This window comes from Haliotis rufescens, unplaced genomic scaffold (assembly GCF_023055435.1).
Source record: "Haliotis rufescens isolate VD_foot unplaced genomic scaffold, xgHalRufe1.0.p SCAF_21, whole genome shotgun sequence".
NCBI classification, from domain to species: domain Eukaryota; kingdom Metazoa; phylum Mollusca; class Gastropoda; order Lepetellida; family Haliotidae; genus Haliotis; species Haliotis rufescens.
This window is the reverse complement of record NW_025963902.1, coordinates 1259510-1281623: the sequence shown is the minus strand read 5'-3', so window position 1 is coordinate 1281623 and position 22114 is coordinate 1259510. Positions and strand designations below refer to the sequence as shown.

General features: G+C 39.9%; 1 protein-coding gene across 1 annotated transcript in view; it reads right to left on the bottom strand.

Annotated features, from left to right (window-relative positions):
- Positions 1 to 21913, bottom strand: part of LOC124116446 (cytochrome P450 3A24-like) — a 30696-nt gene extending 8783 nt beyond the window's left edge. Inside the window, exons 1-8 of the mRNA XM_048401078.1 lie at positions 21700 to 21913; positions 16305 to 16398; positions 15239 to 15294; positions 14218 to 14314; positions 12583 to 12705; positions 11830 to 11921; positions 10709 to 10860; positions 8876 to 9000 (exon numbers count right to left, since the gene is read on the bottom strand). Of these exons, the coding sequence (XP_048257035.1) occupies positions 8876 to 9000; positions 10709 to 10860; positions 11830 to 11921; positions 12583 to 12705; positions 14218 to 14314; positions 15239 to 15294; positions 16305 to 16398; positions 21700 to 21857 (897 nt within the window). The 5' untranslated portion in view covers positions 21858 to 21913. The remainder of the gene's footprint in view (positions 1 to 8875; positions 9001 to 10708; positions 10861 to 11829; positions 11922 to 12582; positions 12706 to 14217; positions 14315 to 15238; positions 15295 to 16304; positions 16399 to 21699) is intronic.
- Positions 21914 to 22114: the final 201 nt, after the last annotated feature.

The window sequence follows — 22114 nt, the reverse complement described above, 5'->3', positions numbered from 1 at the left end:
TAGTTTCATATACAATTTTTGCCGATCCTTGCATTAAAATCCTGTAAAGTTATATGATTAATTGGGTGTGTCTTAACCGAATCACCGGTAGATTCCAAGAAAACGTGTGTATAGCTGTGTATTTTAATCCCTGGATGTAAAACAATGCCTAGTAGGAGAAAAAATACATTTTAATCTGTAAATCAACATGGTGATTTTTTATCTCAAATTTCAAATTTGTACTGACCAAGTTTCTCATCACCCGTTCGTTTACCGGAATTCGGTGAAGGGGTACGGTAGGTGTAATTCTTTCTGCGCATAACATTCTCTTTTTTTGTGTGAGTTTCATGCATCTATATGTAGGCTATCTATTGATTCATGCATCTATATGTAGGCTACCCATTGTTTCATGCATCTATATGTAGGTTATCTATTGTTTCATCCATCCATATGTAGGCTATCTATTGTTTCATGCATCTATATGTAGGCTATCTATTGTTTCATGCATCTATATGTAGGCTATCTATTGTTTCATGCATCTATATGTAGGCTATCCATTGTTTCATGCATCTATATGTAGGCTATCTATTGTTTCATGCATCTATATGTAGGCTATCCATTGTTTAATGCATCTATATGTAGGCTATCTAGTGTTTCATGTATCTATATGTAGGCCAACTATTGTTTCATGCATCTATATGTAGGTTATCCATTGTTTCATGCATCTATATGTAGGCTATCCATTGTTTCAATTATCTATATGTAGGCTATCCATTGTATCATGCATCTATATGTAGGCTATCTATTGTTTCATGCATCTATATGTAGGCTATCCATTGTTTCATGCATCTATATGTAGGCTATCTATTGTTTCATGCATCTATATGTAGGCTATCTATTGTTTCATTTATCTATATGTAGGCTATCTATTGTTTCATGCATCTATATGTAGGCTATCCATCATTTCATGCATCTATATGTAGGCTATCCATTGTTTCATGCATCAATATGTAGGCTATCCATTGTTTCATGCATCTATATGTAGGCTATCCATCATTTCATGGATCTATATGTAGGCTGTCCATGGTTTCATGCATCTATATGTAGGCTATTTAATTGTTTCATGCATATATATGTAGGACATACCCTTTTCGAACACTAAATGGCCTGGCGGGCCTGTGCGCGGAATATGCCTTTGTCGGAGGGCGCACTTTAAATTCCCTTACCTACTTACTTAACATTCCCAATTAAAGTAAGTAGGTGAGAGAAGGGGTAGTGTCGTATTCATATCAAGTCGCAGTTTGGGTTTGATGTATTAATTTCACGATTTACAGATTCATCTGCAAGGTTTAGTGTGAAAGGGTTTGTTACTTTAGAGGTATCTAATGGAATTAGATACCTGATTTTGATCCTACTTTGACCAATCAGAATCCAGCATTCTTACACTACTGCCTAAAAGTTCATTCCCCTAACACGCGTTGTGAACGCGTGTAACACGCATGTGACACGGGTGCTCAACGGGTTGCACACGGGGTGAGCACCCGTTGGACACGGGTGTGCAACGGGTGTGCATCGCGTGTGCAACCCGTTGCACACGCGTGTGCCACGCGTGTAACACGGGACCGGGTTCCAGTTGAAGTTAACAAATTTATCAAATGAATAGTGAGATAAAACAAAACAGTGAGATGTGAAATTTGAGTTAATGAGCGGCCATTGAGCTGTGTTCACCAGACCATAAATACAAGGTCGGCCCATCTTAATTAGTGTTCGGTTGCTAGACTTTTATGGCATGAACCATTCCACTAGGGTCCAGTCTAGCCATTGTGGCTAGCCGACAGTAGAACAGTAGTGAATTTAGATGCGAGTTTATTGCTAGGGGAACCCCCGTGTTGACACGATTGTCACGGGTTGGTAAATGTTCGCCATTAATAAAATAATTGTTTGTGGATTGAGAACATATTCATTTGCCCACACGAGTCATTCCATTTGATTGCAATTATAACGTTTTTCGTTCGCCAAATTTATGCTTTAGACAGTACAATTATGACATAGCCGTCACCACTACTAATGTCTCTTTATTTCACGTAGGAATATGTCCCATTTCCCCACACCCCACTTTCTGTGTTGTATTTTGAAAAATAAATAAAAGAAGGTTTTGTGTGGGACACTTTTATACTAATTATAAGAGGATGTTGTAAATGAATATGCACAGCCATGCTGTCTGACAGTTGATTGAATTTGAGATCTTCACAATCACCGGGTGTGACCATGTAGACAGAATCTCGTTAGGGTTTGTGATTTTTACATTTGCCCAATGACCATAGTGAGTATTGCTGGGGATACCAAATGTAACAGTTTATTATTAGAGATTGTGAGTACCTATACCACATAGATAGGATATCTTTAGGATTTTAATCCTTCTTTGAGAGGCATTTAGAAGTTGGAGTACTACGTTAGGATAAGATTTATGGGTGACTTTAATCCTTTCTTTCTCTGTGGGTAATCCTTTCACGTTGATTGGAGGAAGTCACTCAACCAGGTCATGACAGGTCGTGAGTTTACTCACTAACTACTGTGAGCGTTTTTGGCATGACATCTTTTCTTGTATAAACATAGAAACGATGCTCACTCACTCACTGTTAATCTTCTGCAGTTTGCTGGCAAAGTGGGGATAAACCTCAGTGTCAAAGACGATCAAACTTAGTTCGAATCTTTGTTTATATGTGACATCTCCCAAATGGGGACATTTTCATAAACTTGGCAAGTGATGATGAATTTTAATATTAATATTAATATTATTATAGTTTATGAAACTGTTAATAAAACTTTAATAAAATTGTGCTTCACTCTCACGAAAAATATATTGTCTGTGAGTAAATTTATATGTCACGTTACATCGGCATTTTTCAGTGATATTGGGACTACATGAAACATGGCTGGTTTTACATTTCTGATACAGGTGCTTGACTGACTGAGTAGTTCATGATCAATAAGATATGTTTAAATCAGTCAAGTTTGCAACAATAGATGAATAAGTTGATACATTTGGACCGCAGTTACCGATTAACAACTTAAGACATAGAGACAGGGAGGAGATATATAACCAAACCTATGATCCTGTTGAGACAGTTGACAGTTAGAACGTTGGATTAAATGACAGTAACTAATTTGAACATTCCCCAGTTATATCATAAAATACATCATAACTCATAACAGTCCGAGAGACAGATTCCAGACATATACTAGTATTGAAGGGACAATCGCTTTTGACAGTTTAAAAATAAACTCACCTTAAGGTGCTTGGCAAGTCAAAACTGACCTCCCTGAATATGTTTTTTAGGTTTGACAGCAACTATGCTTGTGGATTTCAGAGATAGACATGATTGGTTAGCTAGATGTTATTACAATAAGCGAAAATGTCTTAAAAGTCCACAGTTGGTTTAATAGTACAAAAAGTGTGTTATAGATTTATCAACGTTTTCTTTTATTGAACATAATATTTGCACTATATTGCTGTAAGCTGTAAATAATCTAGCCTCCCCATGTATGTAACTTACATATATTTATGTATGGCCAGAACAGCAAATAAAGTTCTGGTAGATAGGTACCTCGGAGATTTAACGTGCGCTTTCCGACTTAAGCCTATCTCGCACACGGAGAAGCACTTTTAGGGTAAAAAAGCGTAATGATTAAATAAAGAAGTGCACCCCCCCCCCAAAAAAAAAATAAATAAATAAATAAATAAAAATAAGTTTAGTCCTTGTAGTAGTCTCTTGGTCAGCTTCTCATCCTGGGGGTCGGGATTCTGGTAGAGACTCTTGGCAAGGGGGGCGGCGGTATTGGCGACGAGGTGGTTTGAGGTCGGTACGCCACTACTCTGGAAGAAGTGGTACAAGTCTGTGTAGTTTGTGATGTCGTACTCGATGTCCTGTCCACCCTTCTTGTGAACCATGACGAAAGGGACTCCTTGTTTGGCGTAGAGATATTCCTTAGGGGTGTTGATCTGGTCAACCTTGAGATCCGGCCGGGGCTTGTAGTGGTTGATCGGAATATCTGATTTTTCCACTAGTAAATAAAGTTCTTTGGTATGACCTCTTTTATCCCTGCTGACGTTATCCTAATGTTCAATTTCAGTCTGCCTCACCAAGCGTATGAAAGCATTGTACATGTTCTGATAAACCACACTGATGCAATTAAGCAAATGAATATTTGCTGTGGGCAAATATCTATTTTCTATATATATTTGTAGATATGAAGCATTCTAGTTAATTGTGGATACACTGGGCAGACATAATTGTGTTTATTTCCAGGCCATCCTGATCGTCGTTTACTACTATAAGGTGTATGGTTGGAGGCAAGATCAAAGGCGCCGCACAGCATTTATTAGATAACAGACGGGGTCGTCCGTTTCGCTTTGAACAACCACCCCACCTGTCTGTAGGAGTTATATAATCGGTGCGCAAATAATTGTGTCAAGTCCACTGCCGGGCTGATGCGGTGTCAGTGTCAGCGATGAACATGAATGCTCAAATTATAGACCTGTAGCACTCACAAGTTGCTTAGCCAAAATATTTGAAAAGTGTATATTCAATTCTCTGATAACAGCAAATATAACCTTAGAAAAAGATTCAACATACAAACAATCAAATGTAGAACACAGACCTATGCTTATTATCATTTCTTCTGGATATGATCAACCTGCGGAACCCTCTATCCGATTAAGTAACAAATGCTCGCTCATTAAAAGAAATCAAATCCTTAATTAATCGTTCTGATGCAATTATTAATAATTTTGACTTCAAATATTTTCATAGATCATGCCAAATTGTCCACTGTCGCCTTAGGCTCGGCTGCAGTGACTTAAACGCTGATAAGTTTAGACGACATGTATCAGACATACCAGACTGCACTTGTGGATATCACCTTGAAGATGCAATTCACTTTTTCTATAACTGTTAAAAAATACGATAATATCAGAAACACTGTGTATTTCTACACACATGGGTATGGTCTAAAAATGATATTACATGGCAGTAGTTAAGCAGTTCTACAAACATGACTCTTCTTAAATCAGTTCATGACATCATTGTCAAAAGCAAAAGGTTTGAGTAGCTTAATTTTATGCATGTGGTAAAGGAAAACTGCATTACCTTATTTCACAGACACCACTTGCTTCAGTGTATTGGCTTCGTGTATTTCATTTGTGCATTTTGTATGTTTATGTTCATCACTCTCTTATATATATCCAGCTGTTGTTAAGTTGTTACCTGGAGAGGTATTACATAAGCAAGTTTTGCTTGTTTACCGATCCAGATTTCTTTTGAAATAAAAATACGTTTAAGCCAACACAGCTAACCCTAAAACACATGATTGTAAACTATTCAAAAAGGGGCACTAATCCCTGGCTTCTTCTCGGGTGTCGGACTCAAACTCATTTATTCTTAGAATAACATGACATACAATTATCTACAATTTTTATTATGTACAATTTAACAAAAATAATAAAAATAGGATGAGTGGATACTAATACAATTTACCAATTGTATTGTACACATTGTTAAGGAATTTAGATAGGCCTTTAAGATTTCTTACACTGTAAGTGGTCATAATTTTCTTAAATGTTTGGAAACTTAAGATATTGCTTATTTAAGAGTTCATATCGCCGTTGGTGAAAAGCTTCACATCGGAATAAATAATGCAATTCATCTCCCACAGCGATAGAATCACAGAGTGGACACTGGCTGTCTTCCCTGGGAATGTTCAGCCATCGACCAGTTTCAACTGGTAATACTTGGTTAGAAAGTTCTGACTTTTAGTATTGGGAGAAATATTGATTTTGAGAGCAGTAGATATTTCGCAAATGAAGGTTGATTCTTCAGGTAATACGACCTTTGGATTTCCGCTTGGGCTTACTAGCTGCCGTGAGTCAATTTGCTCGTTAACGCAACCGAGCGTGACAAGAGACTGGGCTACCAGTCTGCAAGGACAGCTAAATAAACTTACGCATTTTTGAAAACTGATTGGTTACCCGTGATCTATGAAGATTTCAACAAAGGGCGCATGGTAATTAATTTCTTCAGCCTAAACAAACAGACAAATAACGGCGAAAGCTCATCGGATGTCGTTATTTGGAAATACCCCTGATTGTTACAGTTTGATAATAAAAAAGTATCCCTGAGTGAAAGCATTTGCGGATTTCGGATTGCGTGGATGATACAATTACTACTCCCTTGTTGTCATCCACATTTTCTGGTATAACCCTACACTTCTGTATTTGTCGTAATTCACTTGCTGCTCAGTTAATGAATTTATAACATGTATGCTTAGTTGTAGCACCACTCAGATTACCCGATAAAGGTTCAAATTTGGTCTTTCTTGTACCTGGGGTAATTATTTAATCTAAATCCAGGTTTGAAGTGAGGTGGAATGTGAGTTATGCACGTGGCAGCCCAGCAAGAGATGTATGATCAGTTGCTTTACTTTTTTTGTAAATCAACTGATCATTCCCAGACATCAAAGGATCAACAGGAAATACGTTGATTGATTAATTACTGTTATCTTGCACAGTGGATATGTCAAAAGTAAGTGTTTACATGTGAAGGTAGGGTTACTAAACCTAGGGAATACTCATATCATGGCGTGAAGTACAGATGTAAAAACAACATACTTTGTTCAAAGGGTAACCGATAATACACTGACTGGTTGTTCATTGTTATCTAACTCAATGTATGTTTTTAAGAACCGTGGACATTATAAAAATAGTTGTCAAGTGGGCTTTCTCAGCTAACTTGGCACCTATGTGAAACAATTGAAACAAAATAAGTGATCAGTTAAGAAACAAACACGGGTTATAATATTCGATACATTTAAATAACGTTTGAAAACGATATATTTAAATATTTTAATATATTTCATATATATTCCAAATATTGTTTCCAAATAATTATTATTAAAGTATTTGATTCTCACATAGACATTTGACATCGAATAAGTATTTTTGTACAGCTGCAGACGCAATGGATATTGTTCCTTTATGTTGATATTCCCGGATACATTATAACTTTGGTAGGTTGTTATAATGATATTTGCATTTTGTTTTCATTCATTCGCTGCAGCTTTGAACAGAATCATTCTTGTTCCTTTCCGTTTGGTTGGGAAGTTTTTCGATGCGCGAAAGACGTTGTTTTCACAAGTATTTTCTTTTGTAAGCGTGTATATGTTACAGTCAATGTGTAAAATATGATTCACTCAGGCAATTTATTAAATATCTAAATAGTTCAGTCATTTTACAAATTGACTGAATAATCCATTCATTTATTTAACCGACTGACTAAAAATGATAAAGACGACCAAGAGAGCTTAAACACATCACAATATATTAATTATGCTAAGAAAAGAAGCCAAACAATACAGAACTGTACTTGGTGATGATATTAAACATAAACAAATATTTGGAATTCGTTATCATATTAATAAAGATGGACATATTTTTCAGTTAATTTGTAAAATAAACTGAATATTTAGGCGTTTAATACATTTCCTTAGTGAAATCTGTTTACATTTTGAATGTAAACATATACACAAGGTAAAATAAGCAATGTTCAGATGAAATATTTACTTTGTGTTGCAAGTCAAAATAGTGTACACGAAGATCGCACAATTACCAAGCAAGTGACTTATCAAAACTGCATCACCATTACCGATGCTCCCCACAAATATACCTACATTTCAAAAACTGTATTTCATTTTTGTTGATCAGTGTGACCATACGTCCTTCTACTTTCAATAAAAATGCGCTTACGAATGGCGAGCACAGGTCGCGAACAAGTCTAGATTTCTGCTATATCATCCGGGTACTCACTGGGAAAATACAGTAATGCACAGGTAACAACTACTCCCGCGGAATTGCTTTAGATCAGTGCTCCTTTGTACGTTGAAATACTATATATTGTGAATGCCAAAATGATGTATCAAGGATCAAGTAGAAGATACATTGACCGTTGCGCTGGGAGTTTATTCAACAGACCGTGAAAATAACACTGCTGTATCTTATTATTTATTTTAGATCTCGCAGTCAAAGCTCACTTCTCCTGGCGGCCATTATCGAACGGCCAGCTAAAACACAACCCCGCGCTTACGTCTACAGGTCTCTTCCTGTAGTAGGTAATGAGTATACAAGTGTATCCTCAATGATATAACCCACCCTCATTAATTACATGCTGCTCTTTTCCAGCCTCACGGCTATGGAGCTGTGATAAAGAGTCCAAGTCATCATAAAGTAATTAGGGTCCAATAAAAACAATGCGCCGCCAAATTAAACCTCATACATATTATCACTGAAAGTCGTACTACAGACGGTTAATGTCAAATCACAATAAAAGCATTTCAATTGCAATAACATGTTCCAGGGCCATGTATTCTCTTAACACCATCGGATTTAGAAGCAATGGTCGTATAAAACAAAACAGATCTATTTAATCGCAACAGTATTCGTGTTATTCCCACAAAATCACATAAAGAAAGGAGACATGAGGAAATACATGTGTATTATCATTTTTCGCCAGGATAACAAAATTTTCTCTCCTTGTTACCACCTCCAGGTTCAGCTTAACACGGGTCCTCCTTTGGTCAAAAGTTTGTTCCCCCTCTAATGAGTGTGTCACGCGTTGCACACGAGTGGCGGACGGGGTGCACACCCGTGTGCAACGCGTTGCACACGGGTCTCACACGCGTGACCAACCCGATGCACACTGGTTGCGTAACGCGTTGCCCATGCGTGTAAGGGGAATGAACTTCTAGGCAGTAGTGTATGTGTCATGGTAAACTTATCTTTAACAAGTTTTTACAAATCAGTTTATTGTTTGAGGATTCTGTGCGTTATGAAAGTAGTACTCACAATGTTAAGTTCTCTTCTGTCTGATATGGTCTGAAGCACAGCCTTGGTGAAGAATTTTCGACAACCAGCATCAATCATCTTGAAACCACCAGCTTCCAACAATTTGGTCATGAAGGGAAACAAAGCTGCAACAAGAAAGTTTTCCTACAACAGCGACAGGGTGTTGATGGAAGCACAGCATCTGTTGCTTTTACAGAAGTGACTGACCAGTGGATTTATTTTGTCAAAGATGAACCCAGGGTTATCAAGGGATCACTGTTGACAGTTTTAGCCAGAATTTATTCAATTTCTGGTTAAAACTTGTCCTGTCATAACAGGAAGCAGCCCTATCTCCACTTTATCCTGAACACCTAAAAATATTTGCCCCAGAAACAAGTATTACTTCCTGGTAAGGAAAACATGTTCCCGATTTCAAACAATCACATGCTCGATTATTTCTATTTGAAACCATGGGCATACACTCATACAAACATTGTCATGCAAACACATGTTTTGGATCTGTACACAAAGACACAGAACTTAATTCAGAATGATCATTCCAGTGACCTTGACCTTCAATGAAGGTCACTCAACCCTAACTACTTTTGGCCTAAGGATCATAAGTACCAACAATGACCAGTTCTTGAGTTATTTCAAACATATTATTTATTTCAGCATATGAACTTGAGAGTGAATTTGACCTTCAACATCTGTGACAAGTATTTCAAGAACATTTCAAAGTGCTAACCAAGAACCAAATCGAATGTCCAGAGGAGGAATTCAATGTAACAACGAAAATATGGCTCCTTATTGAAGGTCGGTCACTATGACCTTTCATCACTTGTCATACATCTGTATTAGTGATGGCCAGTGAAGGGTATTTGCCAGACTTTTGTACAGCAATATAGAATCATGTATTGCAATATGTACCACAATATACTGTATGTGTCTGTAACTTGGTATGAACCTGAAAAGAAATAACCCAAATGACAAAAAGTATATAATAATTGATTTTCTGATCATGTTTTCTTTCTTAAGTCCGACACTGGACCTCCCCAGGATGTTTTTGACAAATTTGTAGTCATCCACCGTCAAACATGATGTACAGGTAGCTGCTCACCAAGTTTCGCTTGTTTTCGATCACTGAAATCTAACTTCAGAATTTCAGAATTTCAAGTCACATTCAGTCACAAACCCAATATACCGGTATTATTCAAACATATTGTGATACATGTTCATTATTATTCCATATCGTGGTATACTGGTAATACTGCGCATCTCGAATTTGTTTTCAAATCACATAAAAACTACATGTATAAGACTTAAAATATCTGCAAAAATCAGCATCTCGGTAAACTATACTTTACGATTGGCCTTCAATGTGACCTTGACCCTAAACGTAGGTCACTTACAACCTATCTGCATCTCGACCCAAAGGAATGCTGGGACTAAGCGTTATTGACTTTCAGCTAATCCTTCTCTCCAGAAAACAAACATTTTTGGTCCGAACCTTTGACGTGACATATCAATTTGTCTCAAATATTTCCAAGGGATATTATTAGAGATTTCCCTGATGTGACATGAGATGACCAATCACCCTGTGCTTACAAAGACAAAGCATAGCACTGGAGGTGGTCAAATTCAGGCAAAACCCAAAAGCATCAACGTTTACATGAGGCTGCTAAATAAAAATATTCCTAAACAGCATAAGTTTGTTTGATGTGTGTTTAAAGTTCCATGAAGGAATGGGAAACGTTTTTTAGTTGGAAAGATACACGCTGAAATCAAAGTCAAAGATGTATTTGCAAAGTTCCATATAAGAACAGTGTATGTTTCTTGTGTTCTGAAACTTACAGCAGACCATAAAAACAACAATCAGTTTGAGTCCTCTTTCTGTCATCTTCCGAGCGTTGATTATAAAGGCATTTTCAGGGTCTGCCTGGCAGTCAGCCTCAATGCCGAATGCTGTAGAGGCGATGACATCCAGAGAATACAGCCCAAATATGCTGGAACAAATTAATGTCAAGTTTTAAACATTGAGGACAGTGTCAACATGTTTCTTTTCACTTTTTTGAATATATTTTCTTCTCAATTTCAAATTGTATGCTTTTATTCACTTCTAATATTTATTCACAATTTCATATGGGCGAGTGAGTCAGTACGGTTTTATGCTGCTTTTAGCAATATTCCAGCAATATCACAGTGGGGGACACCAGAAATGGGCTGCACACATTGAACCCATGTGGAGAATCGAACCCGGATCTTTGGCGTGACTAGTGCACTTTATCCACTAGGCCACCCAACCACCCAATTTATATGGGATTGTTGCTGTAGTATCTCAAAGTGAAAATGGCCTTACAAATGATTCTGAAGTTACAGGTGATTGTCAAACGACATCAATCCACTCGACCATTTATTTTGTCAACTTCTATGACAAGGGACATTTCCTGCTTAGAATAACTTGAAGTGAGTAAGTGATTGTTTAATGCACAGTCAGCAGTTTTCGTGCTACAACATGATGTAAATAACTGGACCAGGCAACCAGTGACTGAAAGCATGAGCAACGATCCACACCATCAGGTCATGATGACACAAAGCAGCCTGACCACCCGACACAATGTTACTGGACCCTTGCAACAAGCATGAGCAACGATCCACACCATCAGGCAATGATGACACAAAGCAGCCTGACCACCCGACACAATGTTACTGGACCCTTGCACCAAGCATGAGCAACGATCCACACCATCAGGCAATGATGACACAAATCAGCCTGACCACCAGACACAATGTTACTGGACCCTTGCACCAAGCATGAGCAACAATCAACGTCATCAGGCCATGATGACACAAATCAACCTGACCTCCCGACACAATGTTACTGGACCCTTGCACCAAGCATGAGGAACTGGGGACATCTTCAGCCCCAGAATCTACACAGGGACTCTCAACCTATGAGTTTTAAGTTTACTTACTCTCTCATTTTGACTGTTTTCGTGCCTTCTTCTGTAGTTTTCCAGAGGTTTGTCACTAGAGAAGCCATGCAAGTCTGCATCAGCGGTATCATCTGTCAATAAATATTCCTCCATTCAGTCCTCCAACCATTTAATCATTCCAGTCATAGTATAGTTCCTTAATTTGAAGTATGATGGCTACATGGCGAAGTTGAGGATGTATTAAGGGTCAGGGAATTTTATTTTTTCTCTCTTGATTCAAGTAGGGTCAGCTGTACTTGTGAACGTGGGATTCAGGACAATCAGGACATAACATGACCTGAGCATGACATTACCTCCTTCATCCTGCCTGCTGTGAATGTGGGACTCAGGACAATCAGGACATGACATGACCTGAGCATGACATTACCTCCTTCATCCTGCCTGCTGTGAATGTGGGACTCAGGACAATCAGGACATGACATGACCTGAGCATGACATTACCTCCTTCATCCTGCCTGCTGTGAATGTGGGACTCAGGACAATCAGGACATGACATGACCTGAGCATGACATTACCTCCTTCATCCTGCCTGCTGTGAATGTGGGACTCAGGACAATCAGGACATGACATGACCTGAGCATGACATTACCTCCTTCATCCTGCCTGCTGTGAATGTGGGACTCAGGACAATCAGGACATGACATGACCTGAGCATGACATTACCTCCTTCATCCTGCCTGCTGTGAACGTGGGACTCAGGACAATCAGGACATGACCTGAGCATGACATTACCTCCTTCATCCTGCCTGCTGTGAACGTGGGACTCAGGATGCCTCGAATGAACTTCCAGTGATCATCAACCAAGAAAACAAGCGACTCCTTAAACAGTGGGTCTCGTGGAAAGTTGGAGCCTTTCTGAAAGTTTAAATAAGATTGCAACAGCACTGTAGCTCTGACAGCCATTTAAGAACATTTACTGTCAGCGATGATGTTCACATATTTTCTGCAACAGGAATTTGGGATACCTGCACAAAGAGGTTGAGACAATGATGACTTGTCTGCGAGATCATTTATTTTTGGATGGTGGATATTTATCAAGTCGGACCAGAATTCCGTGAGGAACTTTACAGACACCATGGCTGGCACCTTTCACATAACTTTTCATATGCATGGTGCCTTTAGAGGAGATGTGGCAATGTGATTGTCTGCAAATGGAGAAATGGCAAACTGACTTAATTCCAATCAAACAAAATAAAGGTGAAAGAAGCAAACATGCACAGAGCTCCAGATAAGCTTTTGGTGTTGTGGGTATTTTACCCATGCATTTTAAAATCATTGGGTATCAGTAATTCTATCTGCGTATTCAAATTTCTGTTACCCATTAGTTTTTACACATGTGGGTATTTAAGTTAAATATTTAAAAACACTATTCATCTAGTCCCTGCAAACTGGTGTCGTGTGGGTTTGAGAGCTTTATAGGACTCAAAAATACCACGATACTTCCACACAAAAGTGTGATGGCAAATGATCATGATGTGACTGTCATCGTGGAGTTTGGCAAGGTTGACGGAATGCCCGTTTATAATTTCAAAATAAGTTGCTGATTTGCTAATCGAATACGCAGGGTTACTTCACAATATTTTGATGATACGTACAAATTTTATTTTTGTAGCGTATCTGTAATGTTTGTTGCGTATTTGATACGCTTGGATTATATTTTACTGCGTATTTCTGCATTTCTGATGCGTATTTCACGCAGATACGCAGCTTATCTGGAGCTCTGCATGCAGTTTGTTTTACCACCTGCACCAGGAGCAACCAAGTGAAGTAATCAGGCTGCACACCCAAATATTGGCTGCACCATTTTATCATACATGTACCTTGAAACACTGTATTTTCAGCTATTTGAATATTAAATAAAGAGAAAATAAACTTGACAATGTGCTCCAGTACTTATTTTGAGGAAATCTGTATATGGCTTTTCACACCTTGATATCCAGTAAACAACCTTATCGGAAGTTTCAAAGTGTCTGTTTGTTGTGATTGTAACTGCATGAGTGACTGTTCTCGTGCCGATCACAAAGAATTAGTTCTGCAAGTTTGCTGTATTCAGACCTGTGTATTTCACTATTTTCATGAACTTTTGTTTCCTGGATTCTAAAAGATCTGCGGCAAGTTTTAAAGAATTCAGATTTCCATTTTTTGTTAAATTTGACTGTTGCTGTGGACTTGTGGTGGGAAAGGTTGCCTGCACTGTCAAACCACTACAAGCAGTCAAACCACTACAAGCAGTCAAACCACTACAAGCAGTCAAAATTGTATAATGGTCAAACCAAGCTATCCAGTCCTGGGGACCGGTTATATCCTGGGCCAATTAAAGTGAGGTCTTCACACTGGGATTTATTTGAAAATGAATATCTTACTTACTGAGCGGTTGATGAACGATGCAAATTCCTTAACTGTGATCTGTTTTATTATGTCCGTGTCAGCAATGAGGTATATCGGTTGGCGCATATGGAAAAGACTGGAAAAAATAAAAATATATTTATAATAGTTCAGTTAATTTAGATTAATTGGATTCAGAGGTGATGTCAAAACACAGTAATGTAGATGTAAACTGACGGACAAAAGAAACTACCACTTTACCCGAGCTCCCCTGGGTGTGATACAGACAAGAGCCGCCCATGCCCACATTGCTAGTACTTTGGGTTGCTCCTGTGTTGCTGTAACTAACCTGATACAACCTTACAGACAGACCAGGCAGATATCAGTCAGGCCAAGAACAGGTAGACCCAGGGTAACAATGCACAATGAAGACCTGTACTTGTGTACTTTGCATCTCCGGAATGTCATCAGCGACAAATGCCCTAGGGGGTTAGTTGACAGATGTTGGCAAGGCAACTCAGGGCTCAAGGAATTTGGGTTCACAGACTTTACAGAGAACAGTTATTGACAGAGCAACATCATCGTCAGAGAAATTTGTACAACATGGTGTCCCTTTTGACAATGCGGGGCCCCATACAGCCTGAATCGAACAAAACGTCCTTGCAGCACACAATGTCAATGTCTGTTGTGGCCTGCATCCTTCGTGACATGTCCTCCACATAACATCTCTGGGACATGGCTTGTCATGTTTGACAGCGACCACATCCCCCAGCCTAATGACAAGAACTGATCCAGGGCTTTCAAATGGCGACATATCGCATGTGATATAATCAGGAGATTGACTATTTTTGTGTGACAGAGAATTTTTTATCTCTTGTAGCAGGTGGTAGTCATGCACGATATTAATGTGACCCGTGATTGAACTTGAGCGAATTTAGATGTGTGAGCCCTTTGTTGATAACATTGGAAGCTTGTTATTACCTATGATTTGCAGGTCTTTCTTGAACTGAAATTCAGTTGCATTATCTTTAAACTATCTGAATATCTGAAATATTGTACTTACCCTACAACCTTGCCGTATTTCTCAATCATCTGTTGGTCATGTTTAGAAATGGTCCCCTAAAATGGAAAGCAAATTTTTTAAAATAAAAACACTGGCTGGTTTAAAATGAACCTGATTACCCGAGGTACAGAAGCTCACCTTCATTCACATACAGTGATTCCTCAAAATACCGCTGTCATTGGGGTCATACCGACCCCGCGTTCTAGGAAAGAGTTGTACAGATATTCATAGCTGATGTTCACATTATGTAATGATGGTAGTGGATAGCACAGTGGCGCAATAAAACATAAAACATGAGTGAAGATGTCCACTAAACTCACAACAGGAAGGTTTTTCCATTGATTTTTTTTGTCAATTCTCTGAACAGTTCTGTTACCCCTTTTTGATACCTGGGGGGGACACGGGTGGCCCCGTCGTCTAAGGCGCCGCGATTCGCTGTGCAGAGTTGCGTCCCTTGGGCCAGAAACCTATGATTGTGGGTTCGAATCCCGGTTCGCCCAAATTATGTTTCTAGGTTTGTCAGCACCAAACCCGTGCTCGTGGGTTTTACCAAAGTGGTAAACGTCTGACACCTGCATCACTTCGGGCTTGCCTCCCACATTACGCTGACACGCCGTGATATGACTGGAATAATGTTAAAAGCAGGGGGTGGTTTTTTAATTCAAACAAAATCTACACTACATACATGATAATCTAGGTAACTATAAAATACAAAATTACATAATTATTTTATAGAAGAGCCCTTAAGTTCAGTTCCAAAGGATGGACCCATGAGAGTCTCACAAGTGTGTTGTGTTGTTGACTTTTAGGATTCATCATGTTGTAAACATCTTGGATTCTTTTTTAAGTTTGATATATACTTAAGAGAAAACAAAGGGCAAATTAATTGAAACTCATAATTTTGACTTGATCACTATTAGTTCGAATATCATGCGATTTATCAGATTGGCACCAGTGTTTCAGGATACATGTCTTATCAATACCCACAAGAAGTTCTGAATATCTCGCCTTTCCCAAGTTCACAGACCTTCAATGCAAGAAATCAAAAGATGATGGTTTAACTCACATATTTCTTGTATTGACCAAGTGCTCCAATTATTCCTGGCTTTGGACCGGGAATTCCCAACTTCTTGAAGAATCCATGTGTCCAGGTGGTGTACCTGAAACAAGGGTGAATAGACTGTGTGAGTGGACTGTTTTTACTTTTGTTTTTTGTTGAACACCACACTTATAATATGGATCTGACAATCCAGTGGTTGACATCATGAGCATCGATCTACGGAATTGGGATACAATGACATGCATCAACCAAGTCAGCGAGTCTGACCAAGTTAGTTGCCTCTAACGACAAGCATAATCCCCTCTTACGGCAAGCATGGGGTGCTGAAGACCTATTCTAACCTGGATCTTCACAGGTTGTTTTGAGGTATAGCTGTAGTAATAGTATATATTGAGTGTTATCAAAGAATAAACAACAAGTGGGTGCTGTTTACTAAAACACTGCAGGGTGCAGCCCCGAGTTGTTTATTCTCCCGGCAGTATTTTACTGTACGATATACAACGACCACTAGTTGTTTATTTCTTATATGAGATATCAACATTATGTACAGCCTCTTTAAGGATGTAAATAAAAAGTTACCCAGATCTTCACGAGTTGTGTTTTGAGGTATTGCTACAGTAGAATATTAAGTGGTATTGTATAATATACCTATTAATGATAGGAGGCACTTTCCATGTGCAATAGAGGCAAGATAGAAACTGTCATACCCCTTGTTGGTCTGATATGGCTTGTCATTGCAATTGGGGAGTAGTGCACTTTACTGGGCGCACTTTTTCAGATCCAACTAGCGCTGTGGGGGCTCGAACGCGCTTCACTGGCTCACCAGGCTTGGCTAATTGATGTGTTAATTAGCCGACGCTCTACCACTGGACCATGAGTGTAATCAGTGCTCGTTTAACGGGTACTTAGCACCCCATATTAACAAGCATGCGAAATTCAGAAGACAATGAATTGTGCATGCGTGTGAAGTCACCGTCCACTCTCCCATTCATCTTTTCTTGAAACCAACCCCGCCATTGTTTATGTCAACATGACCGACCAATCGGCTTAACTGGATTAACGCTTGAAAAGGTAAGAAATTATGACTAACCCTTGCCCAAAGCAAGCTAACCCTAAGGGCTGAAAAGGGGTGTTGGATTGTAAAGACGTGGAAGTTTCCTTAAGACCAAATACGGGTGTTGGATCGTAAAGACAGGGTTAGAAACTAACAGTTTTCGTCCACTAGTCCTTATAATGATAACATATAGCAAAACCCTTAAAATGGGCCAATGTCTACTAGTCCTTAGGATACCTTTACCATTGGGCAGTTTGGTAAGGACTACAGGACTAGTGCCAATTTCTAATGCTGAAAGACGTGTAAGTTTCCCTAAGACCGAAAACGGTTGATGGATTGTAAAGATGTGTAAGTTTCCCAAAGACCGAAAACGAGTGTTGGATCGTAAAGACGAGTAAGTTTCCCAAAGACCGAAAACGGGTGATGGATTGTAAAGACGTGTAAGTTTCCCTAAGACCGAAAACGGGTGTTGGATCGTAAAGACGTGTAAGTTTCGCAAAGACCGAAAACGGATGATGGATTGTAAAGACGTGTAAGTTTCCCAAAGACCGAAAACGGGTGATGGATTGTAAAGACGTGTAAGTTTCCCAAAGACCGAAAACGGGTGTTGGATCGTGAAGCGAGAGTCACCTGAGCGTGAGGCACGGTAACAGAATAGCGAGACAGCGGTAGCACTATAGTGTGGTAACTGACCGGATGGTAGAGCTCGGGCTGTGCCCGGTAAACTGCATTGTTGCCGCATTTTGAACTGGCAATTAGGGCTTGGACGGGTAAATCGGGTACTCGGGTCGGGTGGGTACCGAGTAGGACTCGGGTCCTAGGACTACCCGGACCCGTGGTTAGTTACGTGATATATTGTTTAATCATAAAAAATATCTAGAACTCTATGGTTACACTACAAGTCACTAATGTTCGCATTTCTTTCAGCCTAAGCACCATTGCTTCTGACCTCTATAGGTTTGAATAAAAATAACATTTCAGTCAACTTCAGTGTATGCATGACCAGATCGTTTTAAACATATTTAAATACATTTTACCAGGGCTACACTCCAACTATTTCCAATCGGGCATTTTGTACCAAACTCTTGAGCCCTGTAGCGGGAACCGAGTAGGGTCGGGTAATAGTGATGTGGGTACCCGGTAGTGGTGTAACGATACAGCGATACAGTATTGTATCCCGATGCACAGCCCACGATACGATGCATCGATTTGGAAAGCATGTATCGCGATACATACGATATTTTCATAACAGCAGTTTTACCTACCGTATTTTCTTGAGTATAGTGCGCACTTTTTTTCCAAAAAACACAGCTGTGTAGAAGGGGTGCGCATTATACACGAATTTATGAGTTTTGATGTTTTTTCCCCCATGGAAAGACATTTCCGTGAGCACGTAACACCGGAAATACCATGTCAACAAATCCATACTGAAGTTCGCAAATTATTCATGTACTTACACTGTATAAAAAAAAGTGATGTTTGTATATCTGGACTCATGTTTGTAACTTATTTCATTAATTTTATTCAAAATTCCTTTTAATATTGTTTTAATTAATTTCGAAGAAATCGTGTGTGAAGCGATCGGAAGATCGCACAACTCACCGTTATTAACAGAAACCACGGTCAGATTACAGCTATTGACGCCTTGAAAGGAATTTTAGTTGACAGAGAATGGATACATATATCATAAATGCCATACTTTGATTCGTTAAAAGTCAGATTTGTTTTTGTTGGACGATTCTATGTCAACACGTAATTCTCGCGATCATGCGATCACGTGCACGGGAGCCTTGACGGTGACTGGTCAGACTGGTTCCATGTAAAAAATAATACCCGGCAATAGCGATCAGCTGCTTCGCTTAGGGTTATTATTTTTTTAAATATGTTTAGTAAAAGCTGCATCTAAATTAACAATATATTGGAATATATTATTCCTGATAAAAAAATAGTTTCAGATACAACTTTTGCCGATCCTTGCATTAAAATACCGTAAAGTTATATCATTGGGTGTGTCTTGACCGAATCACCGGTAGATTCCAAGGAAACGTGTGTACATGTACAGCTGATTGCTGTGTCCGGCTTAGTTTACGAGAAAATACACAAGGTAATCTTAATCCCTGGATATAAAACAATGCCTAACTGAACAAAAAGTACAATTTAAACGGTAAATCAACATGTCTGGTGATTTCTTATCTCAAATTTCGAATTTGTACTGACGAAGTTTCTCATCGCCCGTTCGTTTGCCGGACTTCGCTGAAGGGGTACGGTGTAATTTTTTTCTGCGCATAATATTCAAATTTCTTTTTTCCAAAATATTGAACCCGCTAGAGGGGCGTGCACATTATACATTGGTGCGCACTATACTCAAGAAAATACATGGGCGGATACAGCTTTTTTGAAAAGGGGGGTGCACAATTAAGATCTATTTATTGTATTTGGTGGTAATTTATACAGAAATAAAAAAAAAATTCGAAATAAAAAAAGGGGGGGAGGGGGTCGCGCCCATGAAATACGTTTAACAGTTTCAAAGCCAGTTTGTTGTTTCAGTAAAACATACTGTATTGCTGACAATTTGCTATAACAGTAAATAAACACCTTATATCTTCTTCAACTGTACTTGTCACATCTTTTAGATAGCAGAGATCGAGACATCAACTTGGCTTAGCTTGTACCAGTAAACACTGTATCGTGATACGTATCGTATCGCGACCCCTGTATCGCGATACGTATCGTATCGCGACCCTCCCGTATCGTTACACCTCTAGTACCCGGATAGTCAATTTGGACTCGTCCCAGTCCTACTGCCAATCAATATCAGCCTGGGTGGTAAGAAAATGGAGTTATGTCCCTTAGTGCATTGTCTGCTCATCTAACTTTCCCATGACAATGTCTTAGTGCATACTCTTGCAAAACAAATGTATTTTATAATTTGATGTCATGGTATATCATAAAAATGTTATTATATATGCCAGTTTTCACATCATACCCAATATCAACCTGAGACCCCCTTATCAACCCGAGACCCTCCTATCAACCCGAGACCCCACATCAACCCGAGACCCCCATATCAACCCAAGACCCCCATATCAACCCCTGACCCTCCTATCAACCCGAGACCCCCCTATCAACCCTAGACCCCCCTATCAACCCGAGACCCCACATCAACCTGAGACCCCCCTATCAACCCCAGACCCCCATATCAACCCCAGACCCCCATATCAACCCCAGACCCTCCTATCAACCCAAGACCCCATATCAACCCAAGACCCCCATATCAACCCGTGACCCTCCTATCAACCCGAGACCCCCATATCAACCAGAGACCCCCATATCAACCCGAGACCCCCATTAAAACCCGAGACCCCCATTAAAACCCGAGACCCCCATTAAAACCTGTGACCCTCCTATCAACCCGAGAACCCCATATCAACCAGAGACCCCCATATCAACCCGAGACCCCACATCAACCCGAGTCCCCCTATGAAACCTGAGACCCCCATATCAACCCCAGACCCCCATATCAACCCCAGACCCCCACATCAACCCGAGACCCCCTATCAACCCGAGACCCCCCTATCAACCCGAGACCCCCATATCAACCCTAGACCCCCATTTCAACCCGAGACCCCCCTATCAACCCGAGACCCCCATATCAACCCGAGACCCCCATATCAACCCTAGACCCCCACATCAACCCCGGACCCCCACATCAACCCCAGACCCCCAGATCAACCCAAGACCCCCATATCAACCCAAGACCCCCATATCAACCCCAGACCCCCATATCAACCCCAGACCCCCATATCAACCCGAGAGCCCCGCATCAACCCCAGACCCCCATATCAACCCGAGACCCCCACATCAACCCCAGACCCCCACATCAACCCGAGACCCCCTATCAACTCGATATCCCCATATCAGCCCTAGACGTTTGGAATGTCATACCCTGGGCTGGGGGTCAAGGGTAGAATATGTGACTCAGAATAAGTCAACCTAGACAACGAGACCAATGTCAAACAGGATTTATAGATTTGTGGGGTAATAAAAGGGGCAATTGACGCCCAGTTTCAAGGCATAGGCTACCAAGGTCACCGACCCAGCTGATGAAAGTGAGATAAATTATACACTGCATGGGTCGAGAGTGAAATTGCGCAAGATTCTGCAATAACATTTCTAGGTCCCTACACAGCAACTAATGGGATTGATTGATATTTGAGGTGAAATGACTTTCACGCCATGTCAGTTTTTGCATTGAGGTGTACCCAGAGCTATATAAATAGAATCTGCTTCCAAAACAGGTGAAATTACGACTCAACGATGCAACAGACGAATGAGATGACAACTCACCAATACAACCCAACGACAGCCCCGGCCCCGACAAGGACGAGCTTGTAATCCGTTGACAGTCTGACAACTAACTCAAGCCCTTCTCCTGCCTTCTCTTTTATAACCGCCGCCGTCTCCGGAGACAACAACTTCTCCACAGATGACAACAACCTCTCCATTGCTTGCTACTTCCTGAACTGTTACAAATATGATCGATGTTTACACTGTGAACGGCAACAGTCGAAAACGGATGTACCCATTAAAGCAACACAGTTTTTAGACAAAACGGCAACTCTCGTTTTCCCCGCCTAGTTTGAACCTAAAATGACAGTACCGTATTCGACGTAATAAGTGCCTAGGGCGCTCTCAAAATTAGAAATAGGGGGCTCTTATTGGAATATTATTTTGGTGAAAAAAACAGAGTTCACAGTTCGTA